This window comes from Rhinichthys klamathensis, unplaced genomic scaffold (genome assembly GCF_029890125.1).
Source record: "Rhinichthys klamathensis goyatoka isolate OS25496 unplaced genomic scaffold, OSU_Roscu_1.1 h1tg000249l_1, whole genome shotgun sequence".
NCBI lineage: Eukaryota > Metazoa > Chordata > Actinopteri > Cypriniformes > Leuciscidae > Rhinichthys > Rhinichthys klamathensis.
The window spans coordinates 2,562,501-2,586,201 of NW_026606771.1; the positions used below are offsets into that span (position 1 = coordinate 2,562,501).

The 23,701-nt window shown below is 38.0% G+C and overlaps 1 protein-coding gene across 2 annotated transcripts in view; it reads right to left on the reverse strand.

Moving 5' to 3' along the window:
• Positions 1-4,949: 4,949 nt before the first annotated feature.
• Positions 4,950-23,701, reverse strand: part of pparg (peroxisome proliferator-activated receptor gamma) — a 42,419-nt gene continuing 23,667 nt past the window's right edge. The window contains exons 4-7 of one of the 2 annotated variants that reach the window (XM_056266557.1): positions 18,617-18,755; positions 11,437-11,636; positions 6,996-7,464; positions 4,950-5,246 (exon numbers count right to left, since the gene is read on the reverse strand). In XM_056266557.1, coding sequence (XP_056122532.1) covers positions 4,999-5,246; positions 6,996-7,464; positions 11,437-11,636; positions 18,617-18,755 — 1,056 coding nt within the window. In that variant the 3' untranslated portion in view covers positions 4,950-4,998. The remainder of the gene's footprint in view (positions 5,247-6,995; positions 7,465-11,436; positions 11,637-18,616; positions 18,756-23,701) is intronic. The other variant, XM_056266556.1, reaches the window with a different exon arrangement.

Here is a 23,701-nt window from a genome sequence, read left to right on the forward strand (position 1 = left end):
AAAGCCCCCAAGAAAGACCAAAGCACCCCGTTAGCACCCCCAAAAATCATTTCTGGAAGTAATTATATTCAGGCTGTATTCTATGGAAGTCCTGAACCGCATGGTGAAGAAGAAAAAAAAGAACATTTATCTTGTTATTTAGAAATAATGAGGGGACATTCTAATCTAATCTGCATTAAGCCAAATTAAGCGTTCTTATAATGGTTTTCTGGGAGGAAAATGCTTAACGTGTAATTAAACACGTTGCGTTCATATTCTGGGCTCATCTGATTTTTTGTACATAGTATAGCCTACTTTATTATGATTTTAGTATCATAATGATTAATAAATGCACGCACAATTATCCATGAACTTGATAAATGTTGCAGATATGTTTTACTATACACGTAAACAAATGCCTTTCAATTTATGTGTGCAAAATTCAGAATTAAATGAATGTGCTTGTGCAGCAATATACAAATAGAGAGTCTGTAGGCCTACAATAGCCTACGTGTTGTAGCCATTAAATAAGCGCATTTAGTTTCATATTTGTTAAAATATTATAATGTTATTTTTTTTCCATCTATGCTGATTATGAAAAGTGAACAGCACGAGTAAGATGGATGCGCAATATATCGGGAGACATTGAGTCAATCAGACATGATTTTGACCACTTCATTAAGTTTTGTTTTGAAGAAAGCCTTTCTTTAAAGTGAATTTCATTTTGTATAAATTGTATCTTAATTTTAATCAATTTTTTATCAACCAAATGCCTGGATTTAATAAGCAAATAAAGGGACAATATAATCATGGAAGCGCTGGCGGGGTCACTTGCATTGCACGTGAACTGGAGCATCTCATCATAAATTAACCGCAACCGAAACTGAATTTAAGCTTGAAATGTCTTTAAACGAAACAATTCAAAACGAAAAGAAATAGGCTAGCCTACTCTCTGATTATGAAATCCATTATGTGCATTTCTCTCTGGGGCGTTCACTACGGAGATGGCGATTGCGGTCAAATCTATGAAATGACGGAGATCGCTGTTAAATCCCAGGGACAGATAATCTGTCCCTGGGGAAAGTAACGTTGCGCCGAATTGAAAAAGGAACTACGTTTCGTTACCAAATTTTCAGTAGTAGCGCGTTACACTACTTTTTACCCGAAAAAGTAGTTACGTTACTGTAACGCGTTACTTTGTAACGCGTTACACACAACACTGGAAATAATACAGTTTATTACTAAGTAATATTAATTAAAAACATGTGCTTACTATAATTAGGGCTAGGGTTAAAGTCCCCCTGTCAATCATTTCATCCCTTAAAACTCATCTTTGATCACAAAAATTACATATTTAAACTAGGGCCGGGACTCGATTAAAAAAAATTAACCTAATTAATTAGAGGCTTTGTAATTAATTAATCGAAATTAATTGCATTTTAATTGCATAAATATTTGACCTGAGAACAGTGAGAAGTAATTTTTTCACATGGATTTTTAGTACCATTGAATAATGACAATACATAAGCTTAATCAACAACATATTGTTTATTTTTGTTCAACCAAGTCTAGCAGACCAGTGCAATTTTTGCCATTAAGTGTAGCAATAGCGAATTCCTTGTTGCATAACTTGCACACAACCATGCTCTTAACGACGCTTCCATCCGTTCGTTTTTTATAACAAAATTTCCCATCCACGGGGCCAACCAAAGCGATCTAGGCGATCTATGAAGCAAGCGATCTCGTCAGCTTCTTCATCATGAACGCTGTAACTCAACACCCTTGCCTCATTTAGTATGCGTTCCATGAATATGCAAATGACCCCGCCTCCACTCACTCACTCAGCTCAGAGATCCACTGGTTGACGATCACACATTGATCTGATTGGTTACAAGGTCGTTTGTGACGTCAGAAACACCAGCGATTTCAAACCGTGTTTTTGAGACTGTCTTTGCTTTGCTTTGCTCCTTAAAACTGCAGTTTTAAGGAGAAAATACTCAGCAATGCTGTCGAATTATGAACTTACACATGGTTTGTCTTAAAGCGTATTAAAAACACCACATAGACACATAAATAACATTAAAAGCTGGATTTTCACATAATTATTACCGGAGTAAGTAGGCCCTACATGTAAAAGATGTAACAATTAAGGGCACTGTAAAATAAATAACGTTTTTTTCAAACGTTATTTCCTGAACATCCAGTTTTTAAAATGTTTTTTTTTTTTTTTTGGTTATGCAAACATTAAGGAAATATTCCATTGTGCAAACAATAATGGGAACGTTACTTTTATTAAATGTTCTCTGAAACATTTAGGCCTATTTAAACAATGTCCAACTACAACATTTCTGAGAAATAAAACACTCTGATGATGATGATGCTGGTGTTTGTGCTCGTGTTGTGAGAACGCGAAAGGAACTCTGTTCTATTAACGTTCCGGTTTCACTTTAATTTATAGATTTAACCTTTACATTTTTCACCAGTCATATTTAACTCGCTGATTTTGTTCTGGAAATGTTCTGAAGATTGTGAAAGACATCAGAGCAGTGGAAACTAATGACGGATCACATCCTTCCCTCTGGAAAGCGCCATATCATCTTTATTCTTCAACTCTTCATGTTCCACTCGCTCGACTCAACCTTCTTATATCAGACGGAAGAAGTATATTCCTGTCCAGCTGGAAATCATATTTTGTCAAAGGAGATATGCATCTATGCAGCGAGGTTCAGAGAAGTTCACATGTTGCAATCACTACAGGGTGTGTGTGTGTGTGTGTGTTCAGAAACACACGCAATACACGATGATGTCATGACTGAGAGTGCTGTGCGTGCGACGACCTGATCGCATGTCAATCAAAGGTAACTATGCAAGAGTAAAAACGACATAGTTTGAAAATATTTATTTACATGTTGAAATACAATTGACATTTAACGGTTTAACATGTCATTTAAACTGTATGAAAGACGCTCCCTTTTAAAATCTTTGTTTCATATGTACACACATTTTGTGAATCAAAGTAAAAAAAAATTAAGGCTTTAGAATGATTTATAAACACAAAAAAGTAAAACACTTTACAATAGGGTTCATTAGTTAATGTATTAACCATGAACTAGCAATAGTTACAGTGTTTATTAATCTTTGTTAATGTTAGTTAATAAAAATACAGCTGTTCATTGTTTGTTCATGTTAGTTCACAGTGCATTAACTAATGTTAACTAATACAACCTTTGATTTTAACAACCTATTGGTAAATGTTGAAATATTATTAACTAAGATTAATAAATGCTGAAATGCTGTTTATTCTTAATTCATGTTAACCAAGGTAGTTAACTTATGTTAACTAATGAACCTTATTGTTAAATGTTACACACTTGACTGAGAACAATAAAGCATAAAAAGTCCCTCGCAGTTTAAACAAATTGTTCATAAATGTAAAAGGCAACTTTTAGTTAAGATCTGAATCTGAGGCAAAAATAGAGCAGATCTTTGGAAAACAATCTAAGAAAGTGTTTTATTTGCTGGATGAAGAAGAAGCGGTCACTGTTAAAGTGAAACTGTACATGTTCAGATTGATCTGGTCAGTCTCTGGTACATCATGAGAAAGTGTGTTTTCAGCTGTCAGTTTCAGTGCAGTCCTACACAAACACATGCGCGGCACTCCAGGGGATTTGGTACATGTCAACTTTCTTATTGCTATTGTAAAGTTTTTGATAATGGGCAAAAATGAATAGGGTCCAAAAGTCTGAGACCACTAGATCCTGATGCTCTTTCACTGCAGAACCAGCAGAAACTGTGGCTCTTGTTGGGATGACAGAACTGATGATTCTCCTGAGCAGTTTCAACTTCAATACAAGCAAAAAAAGCCTCTTTAACCTCATCCTTCCCTCGGGTCATTCTGACCCGGAAATATGTTTTTGATTTTTTTTTTTTTTTAAATCGAGTGTTCATCGGAGGGGTCCAAGACCCTATGACTTTTTTAAAAAAATGGATTCGAGGAGTTTTGTGGTTGTAATTTTAAAAAGTAACAAATCCTTCCCTCTCGGGAAAATGCTCAAATTTTACCAAAACATTATTGTATAATGTCTACATGTGTATGTGAACGCACACTAAAGAAAAACTGGCTTTAGGACCCAGCGGAACAGCTCCTCTGCTCCATATAGAGCTATAAACCCATCTAGAGTCATGAAATATCATGTTATATTAATATTTTCCACAAGAGGTCGGCAAAGACTCCCAATGTAAGATATTTTGAGCTGAATTAAAAGGGTTATGCATGAAATAGTTATTTTAAATATAAGTTAAAAGAATGTGAGGAATGTGCTTAAATTACTATTTTTTATTATTATTTATTGATCAAATCTAGTCATTTAAAGGTACACAAAATAATAATAAAAAAATATTATCAAAATGAAATAAAATAAGCTTTCTGGACAAAAAAAAGAAAGAAAAATAAGTATAATTGTAGGTCTTCGGGTCGAGGGAAGGATTTCCCTAGTTTATTTATTTAGCTTTATTTGAATCTTACAGGTTTAAATGAGAATAAATCCCTGAATTGGAATGATCTCAGACTTTTGAACATCACTGTATTCAGTAAAAAAAATGAAATATGGAGTGTCACTTTTATGTCCTTGGCTTTGCTGACACAGATCTTCACAGTGGAACTGCCCTGTTGTGCTGGTCTTGAAAGCCAGAAACGAATGTCTGTGGAATGAGTTCAGGATCAGGATCAGGACCAGGACCAGGACCAGGACCAGGACCAGGATCAAGATCAAGATCAAGTTCAGGACCAGGACCAGGATCAGGATCAAGATCAAGATCAAGATCAAGATCAAGATCAAGTTCAGGATCAGGATCAGGATCAGGATCAAGATCAAGATCAAGATCAAGATCAAGTTCAGGATCAGAATCAGGATCAGGATCAGGATCAAGTTCAGACTCAGGCTCCGGATCAGGATCAGGAGTTCAGGATCAGGATCAGGATCAGACTCTGGCTCCGGATCAGGATCAGGCTCCAGATGGCTAGTACAGGTCCCTGATGATCTCCTGCAGGAGCGGGTGAAGGCACCAGTCCACCTCGGTCTCCTTCATGAGTGTGATGAGCTGCACGTGGTCCGTCACCAGCTGGCGCAGGTCCGTCATCTTCTGCAGGACTTTGGCGAACAGCTGCAGGGAGTCGGGATGGTTGGTCTTCAGCTGCAGCTCCAGAGAGTGCAGGACCGTCTCCTGAAGGTCCTCGATGGGCTTGACGTTCAGCAGGCCGGGTCGGTCTGGCGGAGGGAAACAGCGCTTCGTTAAACAGAACCACTGAAACTGGGAATCTCAGGAAAAGATTCGCTTCAGGGTTTACAGTCCATCATATTTCAACACGGAATAAAACATATGAAAAAAATAGGATAATCACCCACATCCTCCTCACAAATTCTCATTATTGTGATAAAAGCATCACATTAAGCAGTAAAAAATGTCATTATCATTCTTTATATACAGTAAATCATAAAAATAATCCACAATGATTTCATTTTTAATAAACTACCACGATTAAAATATAAATTTACAAACGTTCTCTATAGTTTAAAATATTTTCACAATAAATTGATCATTTTAATGAAAATATGAATTCACATTGATTTCATTTTTAGTAATCCAAAAACTACAAATGTTCTTTTAAAAAATTTAATTTATATGAAAATTAAAAATTAATTCTCTTCATGACCCATTGTAATTTAGTCACTGAGATAGTTTTGATTAATAATATTTAATATAATTTTTATTATTATATATTAATATTATATTTTTTTATCATAATAGTTTACATTCATGTTTTGAATTAGATTTCATGTTATAATTTCTGTTTTTATTTTAATTTCAGTTAGTAATTGTGTAACTTTTATATACCCCCCCCCCCCCCCCCCCCCAAAAAAAAATCCCATGTGTATAGTTTTTCTACATTTTTATTTCAGTTTTAAATAAATTTCATTAAACTGACTTAAAAAATGAGTTGAATCTTGCATAACTTAAAAAAGGTTGAACACTACTTATTTTAAAGAGTTAAAGCAATGTAAAAACACATATTTGTTATAACTTATTGATCATACACTCTAAAAACCGCTGGGTTGTTTCAACCCAACTTTGGGTCAAATATGGACAAACCCAGCTGTTGGGTTACATTTTTTAAATTGCATTTTTAATCCAACATTTGGGTTTGTCCATATTTGACCAGAAATTGAGTTAAAACAACCCAGCATTTTGTATCCCAGTGTATCTTTGAATCGTCTTTCGTCTTTCAAGGGATTTAAAGGGATAGTTCACATTGAAATTAATTTTTGATATGTTTTAGCTTACCTCAAGGGGATCCAAGATGTAGGTGTCTTTGTTTCCGCGGAAGTTTCAATTTTGATATTTTTAGGTCAAACCGTTCTTGTCTGTCAGTCATATAATGCAGGTCTATGGTCACCACCTCAAAGAGCATGCACAGAGAAGTCCAAATTCAACATGATGTAATGACTCGTAAATGTAAGTACACATTGATGGCCTAAGACACGAAACGAGCGGTTTGTGTGAGAAAACGAACAGTATTTATATCGTTTTTGCCTCTTGTAACCACAGCCACATCCAAGTGATCTGAGGCGCGGGCGCTTCGGTCTGTGCGTTACAAGAGGTAAAAACGATATTAATACTGTTCGTTTTCTCACACAAACCGCTCGTTTCGTGTCTTAGGCCATCAATGTGTACTTACATTTACGAGTCATTACATCATGTATAATTTGGACTTCTCTGTGCATGCTCTTTGAGGTGGTGACCATAGACCTGCATTATATGACTGACAGACAAGAACGGTTTGACCTAAAAATACCAAAATTGAAACTACTGCAGAAACAGACACCTACATCTTGGAAGCCCTTGAGGTAAGCTAAAACATATCAAAAATTTATTTCAAAGTGAACTATCCCTTTAAGGGTATCTTTGAATGGTGTTTTTGGTGAGATGGTTAAACTGTAAAGATCTGTTCGTGTCACCTCCGCTCAGGATGATGACGGCGAGGAACAGCGCCATGTCGCTGTCGTCCAACTCCAGCATGTTGAACTTGACGGAGAACTCGAACTTGGGCTCCATCATCTCGCAGAAGGGTTTGCGCAAGCTCTTGACGAACTCGCGGGTCATGAAGATCTGGCCGTAGGAGATGAGCGTGCCGTCCTTGTTCATGAGCGGCGCCATCATGATGATGAGCACCTCGATCACGCCGTACTTCAGGAGCGTCACCTGGTCGTTCAGGTCCAGGTTCACGAAGCCCGGGATGCTCTTGGCGAACTCGGTGACTTCGCTGACGGCTTCGGCCGATCTCGACTGGCAGCTGTGGAAGAAACGCAGCTCCACTTCGTGAATGACTCCCATGTCGGATCTCCGGTGCTCCTGCATCGGCATCTGCCGGGAGTTGATCATGTGCTCGCCTTCCATCAGGGACTTCATGTCGTGGATCACGAAAGGCTGTGAACGAGGAGAACGTCCATCATCAGTTTGAGCTAAGACCCAACTCTTCTTAGCTACATGTGGTTTATTTAGTGTTTTGTTTATTTGTATAGTGTGTTTGTCTATATGTTTTGTAAGGTTGGGTCTGTAAAGCACTTTGGCCAACTTGTGTTGTTTTTGATTGATTTTGTGTTGATTGATTGATTGATTGAGTCTGCTTCCACTTAGAAAGATGCAGCTGGTCACTTAATAATTTTGGGTTAAAAAACCCATAGAGTAACCCAACTATGGGCACCTTCCCAACTGTGGGTTATTTTAACCCAATGTATTAGGTTATAACTAGAAATTACCCTACGATTTAAAAAATGACCCAACTTAGAGACCCAATATTTGTAACCCAACGTTGTTTACTGTGTGTAAACAGTGCAGTCAAAGAACTTATTTTCTATGAACGAGTTCAAATGCTTCAATATGTTGTTGCACTGGGACTCGAGTACGACCACACGGGCTGAAACATTATTACAATATGGCCTCTTTAAGAAAGGCTCTACATTACGCCTTTCCTCAAAGTCTTGATGTTGTTTCAGGCTCTACTAGAACAGGTTTTCCTGCTTGAATGTTGATTATTTCCCTATATTCTCCATTGTTGCGGCTCCTCTCTTCCCAGTCTGTCAGTAACACTCTGTTTACTTCCTGTCTCTGTGAAGCCCCTCCTTCTGAAAAGCACACTGTGCTCTGATTGGTCGGCTGGAGCAGTGTGTCGTGATTGGTCGAGTGTGTTTGGGAAATGTCCCGCCCCTTTCCATAACTGCCAGTTTAACACACTACTAACTAACTCAACCAGGCCCCGCCCCTTTATTCTGCATATTAATTATTATAATGAGGAATATTGTGACGTGTTCGTTCCCGGAAGAAACTCAAGACTACAATGGAGGCGTTTCAGGCGTTCAGAAACACTGACACTGATAGAGAGAAGAACTGGAGCTTGTTCATGATCAAACAGCAACATTACACACTAAATACAGATGAAGAAAAGCACAGCTCCTCTTTAAAATATACCAATGCATGTCTTGTCATTAGTTGAATATGAACTTCTCAATGTTTCTCTCAAGTGCTTTTTAGGCTCAAAACATGCAAGTAATCTTGAGTAATTGTGTATCAAAAATGTCAGACTCCAATCCATAACACAAGGGGCGCTATAACGCAACCGGGAGAAACTGTCTAAACTAAAGGCTTTCTCTTTCAGCTCAAGGTCACAAATATCTTGTTGAACAAGTTTTTTTTATCTACTGTAGTGCACTGAACAAAAACCTGGTGTAGGATTTCCTTTGAAACAATTTTCACTAAATTTTTTTTTTTTTTTTTACAGTGCAGCTGATGCATAAAACATCCAGTGTAATGAAACGAACATCGGCTGCGTCTGAAATCGCATACTTCCCTATAGGTGAAAAACAGTAGGTGACTTAAGAAGTATGTGTGAATTTACTGTACTATTATATAGAACTTTCTTGTTAGAGCTTGCAAAGTAAGCATTCAAAGTAATACCTTCTCAAGAGATTATGATATTTGGGACGCAGCCATGAAGGAGCCTCTAGCGCCCCCTTGAGGACAGGAGGTATTACAACAGGACTGTGAGCTCTCAGTGTTTACTCTCGTATTAGAACATGTAACATAAAACCCAGTAAAACAGTGAAATATTATTCCAGTGTAAATTAGCTGTTTTCTATGTGAATATATAGTAAAGTGTAATTTATTCCTGTGATCAAAGCTGAATTTCCAGCATCATTACTCCAGTCTTCAGTGTCACATGATCCTTCAGAAATCACTCTAATATGATGATCTGATGATCAAGAAACATTTATGATTATTATCAGTGTTGAAAACAGTTATTTACATTTTTTTTTTCAGGATTATTTGATGAATAGAAAGAATTTATCTGAAATAGAAAGCTTTTGTAACATTAAAAAGTTTGGGGTCAAGTGAACATTTTTATTTTATTTTTTGGGGGGAAAGAAATAAAATAAATCAATACTTTTATTCATCAAGGATGAATTAAATTGATCAAAAGTGACAGTAAATACATTTATAACCTTACAAAAGATTCTGTTTCAGATAAATGCTGTTCTTTTGAACTTTATATTCATCAAAGTATCCTGAAATAAAAATGTAAATAACTGTTTTGAACATTGATATTAATCATAAATGTTTCTTGATCATCAGATCATCATATTAGAGTGATTTCTGAAGGATCATGTGACACTGAAGACTGGAGTAATGATGCTGGAAATTCAGCTTTGATCACATGAATAAATTACATTTTTAAATATATTAAAATAGAAAATAGTTATTTTAAGTTGTCATAATATTTAACAATATTACCGTTTTTGTTGTTGTTGTATTTTTAATGAAATAAATATAGCCTTGGTGAGCAGAAGAGACTACTTTAACTTTAGAGCGGCGGTGTGTATCAATACTTTGATATTTCCTCCCTGCAGTCGTTGCCTTTAGAGATGTGTATAATGTCTCCGCAGAGCAGATGGTCGTATCGTTCACAGCGTTAGACAAAACACACATCTAACAGCCTTGCTCATATCTCGAGCTGAAGACTTACGGGTACGCTGGAACTCAACTTATTTCTGTCAACACAGTAGAAATGTTCAGTGGAGAGGCTATAATCATAATTGCTGTTTATATGAATAAAATGGCAACACTTTACAATAAGGTTCATTAGTTAACATTAGTTAACTACATTAGTTAGCATTAACTAATAATGAACTGCACTTATACAGCATTTATTAATCTTTGTTAATGTTAATCTCAACATTTACTAATACTTTATTAATATCTTTTTAATATTATTTAATGCACTGTGAACTAATATGATCAAACAATGAACGGCTGTATTTTTATTAACTAACATTGACAAAGATGAACTAATACTGTAACAAATGTACTGCTCATGGTTAGTTCATGTTAGTTAATACTAATGTCAACTTCATGTTAGTTACCAATAAAATAAATATAAAACGTATTCTTTAAAATAATTCCATTATTATTATTTAATGCAAGTGTTATTGATATATTTTTAAGTGTCCAAATACGTTTCGGGGCCAATGCATATAATTTAATAATAAATAATTTAGATGTTTGCTTTAACCTCAACATTTTAATATTAACCAGTAAATAAGTCTTTCATTTTAGGAATGTTCTTGAAATAATCTAAGAGTGAATGTCTGTTATGATTGGTCATGCACATCAATATTTATGTTTATGATGAAAGTATTGCGTGAGAATGAGATTATCTGTGTTTTAACCGACGGAAATCTGAATTTCTGCCTCGGCGTCGCTTCAAGTGCACTTCATGCAGCGTCTAGACAGCGGCGGAGCGACGATCATGGTTTTGAAAATCTGTGAAAGGTCAAGAGCTGAACATTTAAAGAGCACAAATTCTGCTTTTCTTCATCTGTGTTTAGTGTGTAACGTTGCTGTTTGATCATGAACAAGCTCCAGTTCTTCTCTATATCAGTGTCAGTGTTTCTGAACGCCTGAAACGCCTCCATTGTAGTCTTGAGTTTCTTCCGGGAACGAACACGCCACAATATTCCTCATTATAATAATTCATAAGCAGATTAAAGGGGCGGGGCCTGGTTGAGTTAGTTAGTAGTGTGTTAAACTGGCGGTTATGGAAAGGGGCGGGACTTTCCCAAACACACTCGAAGCGCTCGACTAATCACAACACACTGCTCCAGCCGACCAATCAGAGCACAGTGTGCTTTTCAGGAGGAGGGGCTTCATAGAGACAGGAAGTAAACAGAGCGTTACTGACAGACTGGGAAGAGAGGAGCCGCAACAATGGAGAATATGAGGAAAATAATCAACATTCAAGCAGGAAAACCCGCTCTAGTAGAGCCTGAAACAACAAGGCTCTGCATACTCAGTCCTCGGTAAATGATGCAACAGAACTGATGTAGTTAAAGTGTCCAGACTCACGGCGTTGTCGCTGGTCTTCCCTGAGAGAATGGCTCTGGCCTTGGCTTTGGTCAGGGGGAAGTACTTGAGATAGGACTCGTACAGGAGTCTGGCCAGCGCTCTGAGATCCGCAGACTCCGGGTGCATGTGGTCCACGTCACTGGAGAACTCGGCCAGCAGCTTCTCCTTCTCCGCCTGAGGCATTCGGCCGAAACGAATGGCTGGGAAAAAAGCAAACAAACAGACAGTTGAAAACCCCCAAATCCCAGATCCATCATGCTGGGAGTCTTTGCTCAACGTCTCGGTCTGTGGGGAGTGTGTGTGTGGGAGTGTGTTTTCAGTGTTTCTTCATGTTAGCGCGGGTCATTATGACCGATTCAAACATTCTTCAGTGCTTTTCTTCTGACACTAATATAGAAATGTTTATACTAAAAACATTTTTTACTCATAAATTGCTAGTAAATCTCACAAAAACAGTAAAACATTGAATTAAAACGTCAAATCTTCTCCTGTAATCTTTTTTACAGCATAGTTTCAAAAAGTAGATTTTACGAAAAATATTTGTATTGACCCAATATTTAGCATGGTGTGAAAATATATGCAGTGTATTAATATAATTTTAGACATTTAGCACAGTTTTATCTAATGAGTGATTCAGTCTCCTTTATAGACAATCACAATATTTAAATTTTGGTTTCACTTTATTTTGATAAACACATTCTGTTGACTGTAAGTAACTTTGCAACTACAGTCTCATGTTAGTAGAGTATTAGTGGAGTATTAGTAGAGTATTAGTATTAGTAAAGTATTAGTAGAATATTAGTATTGGTAGAGTATTAGTAGAGTATTAGTAGAGTATTAGTAGAATATTAGTATTGGTAGAGTATTAGTAGAGTATTAGTATTAATAGACTATTAGTAGAGTATTAGTACTAGTAGAGTATTAGTATTAGTAGAGTATTAGTATTGGTAGAGTATTCGTAGTGTATTGGTGGAGTATTAGTAGAGTATTAGTAGAGTATTAGTAGAGTGATAGGGTTCGGGTTAGTAGAGTATTAGTAGAGTATTAGTAGACTGGTAGGGTTCGGGTTAGTAGAGTATTAGTAGAGTATTAGTATTAGTAAAGTATTAGTAGAATATTAGTATTGGTAGAGTATTAGTAGAGTATTAGTATTAGTAGAGTATTAGTAGAATATTAGTATTGGTAGAGTATTAGTAGAGTATTAGTATTAGTAGACTATTAGTAGAGTATTAGTACTAGTAGAGTATTAGTATTAGTAGAGTATTAGTAGAGCATTAGTATTGGTAGAGTATTAGTAGAGTATTGGTGGAGTATTAGTAGAGTATTAGTAGAGTATTAGTAGAGTATCAGTAGAGTGATAGGGTTCGGGTTAGTAGAGTATTAGTAGACTGGTAGGGTTTGGGTTAGTAGAGTATTAGTAGAGTATTAGTAGACTGGTAGGGTTCAGGTTAGTAGAGTATCAGTAGAGTATTAGTAGACTGGTAGGGTTCAGGTTAGTAGAGTATTAGTAGACTGGTAGGGTTCAGGTTAGTAGAGTATTAGTAGAGTATTAGTAGACTGGTAGGGTTCGGGCTAGTAGAGTATTAGTAGAGTATTAGTAGACTGGTAGGGTTCAGGCTAGTAGAGTATTAGTAGAGTATTAGTAGACTGGTAGGGTTCAGGTTAGTAGAGTATTAGTAGACTGGTAGGGTTCGGGCTAGTAGAGTATTAGTAGAGTATTAGTAGACTGGTAGGGTTCAGGCTAGTAGAGTATTAGTAGAGTATTAGTAGACTGGTAGGGTTCGGGCTAGTAGAGTATTAGTAGACTGGTAGGGTTTGGGCTAGTAGAGTATTAGTAGACTGGTAGGGTTCAGGTTAGTAGAGTATTAGCAGAGTATTAGTAGACTGGTAGGGTTCGGGCTAGTGGAGTATTAGTAGACCGGTAGGGTTCAGGCTAGTAGAGTATTAGTAGAGTAATAGTAGACTGGTAGGGTTCGGGCTAGTAGAGTATTAGTAGAGTATTAGTAGACTGGTAGGGTTCGGGCTAGTAGAGTATTAGTAGAGTATTAGTAGACTGGTAGGGTTCAGGCTAGTAGAGTATTAGTAGAGTATTAGTAGACTGGTAGGGTTCAGGCTAGTAGAGTATTAGTAGAGTATTAGTAGACTGGTAGGGTTCGGGCTAGTAGAGTATTAGTAGAGTATTAGTAGACTGGTAGGGTTCAGGCTAGTAGAGTATTAGTAGAGTATTAGTAGACTGGTAGGTTTCAGGTTAGTAGAGTATTAGTAGACTGGTAGGGTTCGGGCTAGTAGAGTATTAGTAGAGTATTAGTAGACTGGTAGGGTTCAGGTTAGTAGAGTATTAGTAGAGTATTAGTAGACTGGTAGGGTTCGGGCTAGTAGAGTATTAGTAGACTGGTAGGGTTCAGGCTAGTAGAGTATTAGTAGAGTATTAGTAGACTGGTAGGGTTCAGGTTAGTAGAGTATTAGTAGACTGGTAGGGTTCGGGCTAGTAGAGTATTAGTAGAGTATTAGTAGACTGGTAGGGTTCAGGCTAGTAGAGTATTAGTAGAGTATTAGTAGACTGGTAGGGTTCGGGCTAGTAGAGTATTAGTAGACTGGTAGGGTTTGGGCTAGTAGAGTATTAGTAGACTGGTAGGGTTCAGGTTAGTAGAGTATTAGCAGAGTATTAGTAGACTGGTAGGGTTCGGGCTAGTAGAGTATTAGTGGAGTATTAGTAGAGTATTAGTAGACTGGTAGGGTTCAGGCTAGTAGAGTATTAGTAGAGTAATAGTAGACTGGTAGGGTTCGGGCTAGTAGAGTATTAGTAGAGTATTAGTAGAGTATTAGTAGAGTATTAGTAGAGTATTAGTAGAGTATTAGTAGACTGGTAGGGTTCAGGCTAGTAGAGTATTAGTAGAGTATCAGTAGACTGGTAGGGTTCGGGTTAGTAGAGTATTAGTAGACTGGTAGGGTTCAGGCTAGTAGAGTATTAGTAGAGTATCAGTAGACTGGTAGGGTTCGGGTTAGTAGAGTATTAGTAGACTGGTAGGGTTCAGGTTAGTAGAATAAGTTGACATGTAGTTGCAAAGTTGCTTATAGTCAGTATAATGTCTGTTGAGGAGCATCACAATAAAGAGTTAGCAGATATTAAGCAACAGTCTACTAATACTTTAATGACGCTTTAATCACGCTAAGTGGATAAATATAAATGTAAATGTAAATGATAGCTATTTGACTTGTAGTTGCAAAGTTACTTATAGTCATAAAGTGTGACCTAAATTTCTGTTCAATACAGAGCAATAAAACTTGAGCGCATGATGTCAGCGCATGGATTATCATGACATTTCCTCTATCAGACACACAGAGACACTCCCTGATTATAGATATAATAATCAGAAGAACAGAAGTCTGCACTGAAATAAATCATCTTTGGACCAAGTATACTCCAATAGTTTTTTCAAATTATTTACAGAATTTGGTTCAAATTGATTCTTCAATTTTGAATAAATATTAATTTATTTTCCCAAAGACAAAAACATTTATAGAAAATAAAAAGATTTTTTACTTAATATATTTTCTTTGGACATAAGCCAAAATGTTACTTAACGTACTTAATTAATAACTCATGGTAGATAATTCTACGTGATTTTCCTCTTTATATGTCAATGTATTTTTTTTTTTTTTTTAAGGATAACATAAATTCACAATTGTCTGACAAAAGTAAGACTAGTAGCCAAACTGTGGAATATCTGTCCTCATTTATTACAGCACAGTTGTGTAAATCTGTCCAAATACATCAGGTTAAGAGGACTGGGAATGATTATATATTTGCTTTTAAATGTATTAATTCAGGCATTATAGGGTTAAGATAAACCTAAAAACATTTTGTTAGTCAATGTTAAATTTAGTTTACTATAAAGAAAGGCATCTTTTTGCTATCACTCTTAAAAATAAAAGTTCAAAAGGGTTTCAGAGCAATGCCGTTGAAGAACCATTTCAGTTCCCCGGAGAACCTTTCAACGATCATTACAAGAACCTCAGTGTGAAGAACAGTTTAATAATCTAAAGAAGCCAATTAAGAACATTTATTTACACATAGTAACAGTTCTATTTAGAACCATATTGTCCTGAGGAACCGTTACAATGTGTCGATTCAGGGTTCTTTATTCTCACCTTCTGTTTTTAAATCTGTAACTGTCAAAATAGTTGTAAAGCCCTTCATTACTGAAGCTCAAGCATCAACACTCACAACAGCTACTGATATCCTTTTAAAATTGATATATATATTTTTCACTTTCAAATCTCACTTTTTCCCACCAATCATGTGTTTTCTTTCTCTTTCAGTGTTTGTAAGCGTGAGCTCTTCTCTCTTCTTCTCCACTAAACAAGTCATTGGATTAATGAAGAGTTTTGAGTTATTTCTTGGGCTTATGCATAAACATGCCCAGTTCCCAAAACATTAAAACCATCCCATGACTTTGATCCCTTTTAACTTTGGGAAGGCTCACATACAGTATCTGTCCATTCACAACACGTTTGGCCATCACACACTGAACTGCTTTTACTGAAGCACATGAAAGAGACACAACCTCAAAGAGGATTGCGAAGATATTTCACTTTTTGGTTCCATTTTGTGTTTTATGTGTGTATTTATTCATGTTCACTGTCAGTTATCATTTATTAATGTATTCAGCTAATAACTTGTTAGGTCACTGTCATTGTTCCTACAATTTCCCATGTCAATAAATAATAAAATGACCTAATTGACACGACTAGCTGTCAGGTTTTTTTTTAATATATATAAATGCAAAACTCTAATTAATAAGAGGTTTTATTAGAGCAGGTAGTTGGGAAAAGCATAATATTAATAAATAATATTTAAACCCCTAAAATATTTATGAAAACGAACTAAGGTTCTCTGTAACAACATTATATGGTTCTTTATGGAAGCTTATAAAAAGTTCAGGTTCAACTTTTGAACCACAATCTAATTTAGAAGTATTTCTCTTAGAGTGTGTTTTTAGACAAACTTAAAACAGGCGTAATCTATAAAACTGCACTTTAAATAAATGTCACCGTCGTTTCACTTTTACAGTGTATAATCCAATGGCAGCATTCTTTGAAAACTTCTCCTTTTGTGTTCCAGGAAAAATTAAAAATAAAAGCATATGGTTTCAGAACAGCTCGAGTGAGTAAATAGTGTTCATTTATGAGTGAACTTTCCTCTTTCCTCTGTAAAACATGTTATATCAGTTTGTCTTTACATTAGCATGAATCTGCTTTAGCAAGATCTCGACAGACGACCTGTTTAAACAGCTTCTAATCTAACAATACCATCTAATGCCAAATTAATCTGTGCATTGCAATCTGAACTCTGAGAAAGCTGTAGGTATTTCCGCTGAATCTAGGACGGCCCGCGCGATCAAAGCCAACAGAAACAGGGCCGTAAACCCATCTCACCATTGTGCACATAAAGCTGGAAATAATGTCAGGCTAAACGTGAGGCTCTCAAACACTGGAACTGCTGAAATGTAGATTTGCAAGTGTCTTCCGATAAACCTTCGGAAAGTTTGCAGACCAGTTAGACAGGAAACGTGAAAAAGTGCCCTCGATTTATTGTATTTTTTTTACGCACAGAAACATTTGAAGAGCTTTGATCAGGATTGTGTGATTGCAGTGTTTGACTAGGGTTGGGACGTCTGACGTCTGAAGGTTCAAACCCACGCGGCTCTCAAAGCCAGAATGACAGACGTTATCTAATATCTATCCATTCTTTCATGTACTATATACTGTATATGTGCCCTGACTTGCTGCAGAATGGTTCTGATTGATATGACATATTCATTACGATCACGCCTTCAGTAAACGAGTGCATGCGAAGGCTCTGTGCGGCTGGCTGGAGGCCAGAGCGAGTGACACAGCATGTTTGTGGCAGAACGTCCACGCTTTCATGAATCATTGATAAAACACACAGGCAGCCAAATCCCACCAACCACTGCAACGTGTGTGAAGAGACAGAGAGAGAGAGAGAGAGAGAGAGAGAGAGAGAGAGAGAGAGAGAGAGAGAGAGAGAGAGGGGGGGAAACAGAGCAAGCCAATGGGAATGTGACAAACTGATAACGCTAAACTTGACTGACCTCGATGAGCGCTGGACAACACCTGTCATCAGCCTTAGTGCCCTCACACACACACTCTAACACCAGTGCGCTGAACACACACACACACAGATAGATAGATAGATAGATAGATAGATAGATAGATAGATAGATAGATAGATAGATAGATAGATAGATAGATAGATAGATAGATAGATAGATAGATAGATAGATAGATAGATAGATAGATAGATAGATAGACGGATGGATGGATGGATGGATGGATTGGTGGATGAATGGATGGATGGATGGGTGGATGAATGGATGGATGGGTGGGTGGATGGATGGATGGATGGGTGGATGAATGGATGGGTGGATGGATGGATGGATGGATGGATGGATGGATGGATGGATGGATGGGTGGATGGATGGATGGATTGGTGGATGGATGGATGGATGGATTGGTGGATGAATGGATGGATGGATGGATGGATGGATGGGTGGATGAATGGATGGATGGGTGGATGAATGGATGGATGGGTGGATGGATGGATGGATGGATGGATGGATGGATGGATGGATGGGTGGATGGATGGATGGATGGGTGGATGGGTGGATGGATGGATATATGGATGGATGAATGGATGGGTGGATGAATAGATGGATGGATGGATGGATGGATGGATGGATGGATGGATGGATGGATGGATGGATGGATGGATGGATGGATGGATGGATGGATGGATGGATAGATAGATAGTATCAGACGCTGGTAATGACATGTGGTGTTCCACGCTGAGGTGTTTTAACCAAGACTCGTGCGGTTGCAGGGTTGCAAGTAAAGTGTCACTCTGCCTTTAAGCCCAGAGGCAACGAACACACACACACACACACACACACACGCATTCACACAAGATCTCTGCACGTTCTGAAAGAAATGCCACATATGTTGCAGAGGAACCACACAAAGGAAACAACAGCGCAGTGTCTCAGGGCGTAACGTTAGAAGAGTGTGTGTGTGCGTGTGTGTGTGTGTGTGTGTATGTCTCGAGTGGTTCAAACAGAAAGCACTTCTGTGAAACGCAGGCCTCTCGTGTGAGACTCACCGTTGTGTGACATGCCCACCATCAGGCACTTCTGGAAGCGGCAGTACTGGCACTTGTTGCGGCTCTTCTTGTGGATGCGGCAGTGCAGGTCGCAGTGATCGTACACCAGCTTCAGCCGGATCGTCCTGCGGAAGAAGCCCTGCCAACAGAAGAGGAGAAGGAATGCCGTCAGGAAGGAAGGGGAAAAGGCTTTCCTGATGCCTTGTTAGAATTCTTTAAAAACATATCTGATCTATTCAACTCATTGTCAAGAATCACAATAGCAGTTCCTATAGACCTGAGGTCTGAACACTTAACTGATCCCACAACTCAATATGGGAGTGTGTGTGTGTGTATGGGGGGGGGGGGGGGGGGTCGGGGTGTGTGGTTAATGTGGGAGTGTGTGTGTGTGTGGCTTTAGAGGTAGGTTTAGTGTAAGGGGACAGAATATACAGTTTGTACAGTATAAAAACCATTACATCTATAGAGAGCCCCCACAAAGGTAGTGAACCAGATTGTGTGTGTGTATGTGTGTGTGTGTGTGTGTGTGTGTGAACAGAGGAGAATCTGCTGGAGAAATGAGAACGAGACAGAGCTCGTAATAAAACAAGAATCAATATCAGATCCTGAGTGTGTGTGTGTGTGTGTGTGTGTGTGTGTGTGTGTGTGTGTGTGTGTGTGTGTGTGTGTGTGTGTGTGTGTGTGTGTGTGTGTGTGTGTGTGTGTGTGTGGCAGGGGTTAGTTGAGTGTGTGTATGTGTGTGTGTGAACAGAGGAGAATCTGCTGGAGAAATGAGAACGAGACAGAGCTCGTAATAAAACAAGAATCAACATCAGCGTCAGGAGAAGAAGAACTGAGGGATTGTAAATGTTGTAAATGTTGTATTCTCAAGGAAGTATCGTGTCTATTACAGTTTTTTTGGATTGCTAAACGACAGTGAGCACAACTGGAGCTACATGTGCAAAACTCTAACTACAGTCTGCACAGCAGCAGTTCATGTGGACCAAACTCTAGTTCGTTTTTCAGTGCTTGAACACAGTTTTCAAAACTCTACACACTTATCCCATGACTTTAACCACAACCTGCACAACACTGTGGATTTACAGCACTTTGTTCAAATGCTAACACACTGCAGTCAAAACTGTGAACCACACATTCAAAACAAAATAGATTTCAGCCTTGTGCCTTTCAAACACTGCTGAGTGCACTTTCAGCTGAAAGGCGCAATTTTTGTACTTTTAGTTTCTACCTTTTTTTTCTCATTACTGTAATTCCGTAAATTACTACAGACGATTGAAGCAAACTGCTAATTTCCATTTACCTTAAAGAATTGTTATGTTCTAAAAATTTAAATAAATCATGTGAAAGAATGTCACTCTTTTCTTTGAAGAAAATATTAATTTGTATGAAGTCATTGTTCAAACTGTAAAGATGAAAAGTTAGTATTTTCTGTATTGGTGTTTGATGCTAGTGTTTTTACTCTCAGTGTGTAGTGACAGTGTGTGTTATCTCAGTGAGGGTTGTGCAGTGTTTGGCTGCACTGAGCCTGTTTTGAGCCGTGTGTTAAGAGTTGTGTTGCTTGGAATGAGTTTTGCAGGTGATGTGAGTTGTTTAGCTCAGGTGACTGTTGGTAGTGCAGACTGTAGTTAAAGTTTTGCACATGTAGCTCCAGTTGTACTCACTGTCATTTAGCAATCCAAAAAACCTGTAATGAGTAAAACTACAGTAACTCTTCAGCTTCAGCTTGAGATCTTTCATCTAAACTCTAGTTATATCTAGTAGTGAATGTTTTATGAACAGCAGGAGAGTCATATTCATCCTCTCAGAGCCAAAGCACAACCACAATATTCATCCGCCCAGAGCCGAAGCACAACCACAATATTCATCCGCTCAGAGCCGAAGCACAACCACAATATTCATCCGCTCAGAGCCGAAGCACAACCACAATATTCATCCGCTCAGAGTGTACCATAAAGCTTTAATAAAGCAGGGTACGTGACTTATATTACTATAGTGTTCTAGGATTTGTGTGATTGAATCTCGACATCCAGGAACAAGTCCGAGAACGAACCGTCTGTGAGCGAGTCAGTTGATTCAGTTCACACAACATGAAAGATGATCTGTTCAGTGATGAGGAAGAGGAGCAACATAAGCTCAGCGTGACTCTTCTGTATCGGCATCGATGATCCGTCAATAACCTTTAACATCCATGAACCTTAAATGACTCTTTACAGTGGAAAAGGTTCTTCAGATTATTCAAATGATCCTTCGTGGTTTTCTAATAGCTGTTCACTGAAAGCTTCTTTGAGGAACCATAAATGATTCTTCTATGGCATCAATGCAAAAAACCCTTTATTTTAGGAGGGAACTTTTATGATGATTCATTGTGAAGCTCAAAAGCTTCAAATCCCATTCGTCACAAGACAAAGAGCGATAATCATGGGTTGACCAAGACTATGGGTTCATAATAAAAGATTTTTAGGTGAATTTGGTAACACTTTATTTTACAGTGTCCTTGTTACATATGTTACATGTACTTACCATAGTAATAACGATAAATTATGCATAATTACATGCAACCCAATCCTAATCCTACCCTAACCCTATAGTAGTAAGTAGTTATTTAATATTACTCAGTACTTAAATATATAATTACACTGTAACAATGACACCTTAAAATGAAGTGTAACCGTGAATTATTCTGCTAACTTTATGCACATCAAGTCAGAAACACACAGTGTTGCTTTAAATCTTGCTGTAATCTCGAGAGCCTTTAAGAGATTTCGATTCCAACATTTTCCTCAAGTCATTACACCCAAAGATAACCTGTGCTCTCACGCTAGCACGCTTTATCTAAATAACACAGCATTAGAACAGCCGGCTTTGGACTTTGGCCAGAAAACAATTCTTGTTAGTCTTAGTCTTGACACTTATCATTAATAAGTGGAGAATGCATGTGCAAATATTATGAAAACCCACGTGCAACGACGAATACGCTTGGAAACCAGCGTCTAAAGGACGGCAGAACAGCAGATTTCCAGTGGAAACAATACAGGGTGCAAAAAGACGTTGACTATCTATTTTTGGTAGACATTTTCATATACAAGTGTTGTCTCAGAGCCGCTCCATGCAGTATTTTTAGTTTGTTAAAAAAATACATAGTGATGTGAGAACTATGCACACAGGAAAGAGCCTTTTAAAAGAGGATGTTTTTCATGCATTTACTCTGCCTCTCGATACCTCCACTTTTAAATTTAGAAACATCGTAGGCCAAAAATATATATAGTAAGGTGTAACAGAATGGCTTTGTGTTGTTAAACAATAAATGAGTTAACCTGGTTGGCTGAACTCATCTTTAAGCATTGTTTGGGCAAGTGACGGGACGGGGAACAATACCAGTTTCTCTTGTGGTCGGACCATTTTTAGTAAAGCCACAGTAGACCTTCCCAAATTAAGTTTGTTCTGAAATGTCTTTTTCAGACAAACACACATTAAACAGTTCTGGCGAAGTCCTCTGATTCTTCAGAGAAAGCAGCAGATCGAGCGTGGATGTGGTTAGCCACCAGATTTGCATTGTTTTAAAGGATCATCCTGTTGCAAAGTCTTCACATCAACACTGTTCATAAACGTGTGCGTGATGATATCTACGCTAGCGTTCAGAAGAGATTCGACAATCAGAAATACAGTAAAAACAGTGAATAAAAATAGTAAATGTGAATATACAGTAAAGTGTCATTTATTCCTCTGATCAAAGCTGAATTTTCAGCATCATTACTCCAGTCTTCAGTGTCACATGATCCTTCAGAAATCACTCTAATATGATGATCTGATGCTCATTTATGATTATTATCAGTGTTGAAAACAGCCGTGTTGTGGAAAACGTGATGCATTTTCTTTCAGGATTCTTTGATGAATAGAAAGAAATCTTCTGACCCATTATATATGTTTTTACTGCACGCTTGATCAATCTAATGCATCTTTGATGAATAAAAGTATGAATTTGTTAAAAAAGAAAGACAGTGTAGAGCACGTACGAGGGGCTCTTTGTGAGTGTGTGTGCCTTGTCTCATCTAAACCACAGATGTCGAGTGTGTGGGAAATGTCTGAGATGTCTAGGTCACCCACTCATGATTATTCTTATTGAGACATATCTTTCTGCCCATACATATTTCTGCCACAGTGGAAACTTGCCGAGGGTTTGCGGTCGAAGTGTCAGACGTTCAGAGCGTTTTCAGACCTTATCTGCATGTCTGAGAATGAATTCGATGTTCGATGTTCTAAATTTGTCAGAATGACTGGAAGAGTGTCATGTGTTCGGGGTATTAATGCATCTTCTCTATCAAACGTGTGTGTGTGTGTGTTTGTGGGTCCTGTGGTGTGATGGTTAGAGATCTGAGCTGGAAAGTGTAAAGCAGTGAGTGTGACCTCTTGAGCTCCGGCTGATCCCAGGGGATTGTGTGTGATCATCCCGACTGAACACTAAACAAGCAAAGCCTGACAACACACACTACCAGCCAAACGTTTGGGGTTGGTGAGATTTTTAATGTTTTTAAAATGAAGTCTCTCCTGCTCACCAAGGCTGTTTAATTTGATTAAAAATACAACAACAACAAAAAACAGTAATATTGTTAAATATTATGACAATTTAAAATAACTGTTCCCTTTCGAGGGAACTCGCGATGCGTCATCGACGCTTTGGGAACGCCCCCAGCGTGAATGCGTCTGAGCATCAATGTCACCTAGTCCAATGGAAAGAATGAGCGTCACGGGCGGGTGACGTCATGACCAGGAAGGGATAAAAGCACATCCGGTGAAACGCGGCATCAGCTTCTGTGTCTCAGCAAGCGTTCTGTGTCATTTTGTCTCTGTCTATTTATTGTTGTCTGTTGAATTATATCTCGGAAACGTTATGGCGAAACAAGTGTACAAACAGTGTGCTCCTCCCTGCCCGCGTTATTTAACGGGTGGAGACACACACGAGCTTTATGTCATTTGTTTGGGAGTGGAGCATGCGGTCTCAGCCTTCGAGGGGGCTGAGTGCCAACACTGTGAAATGCTACCGCTTCGCATGCTCCGCTCTCGCCTGTCACTCTTTGATGTAGAGAG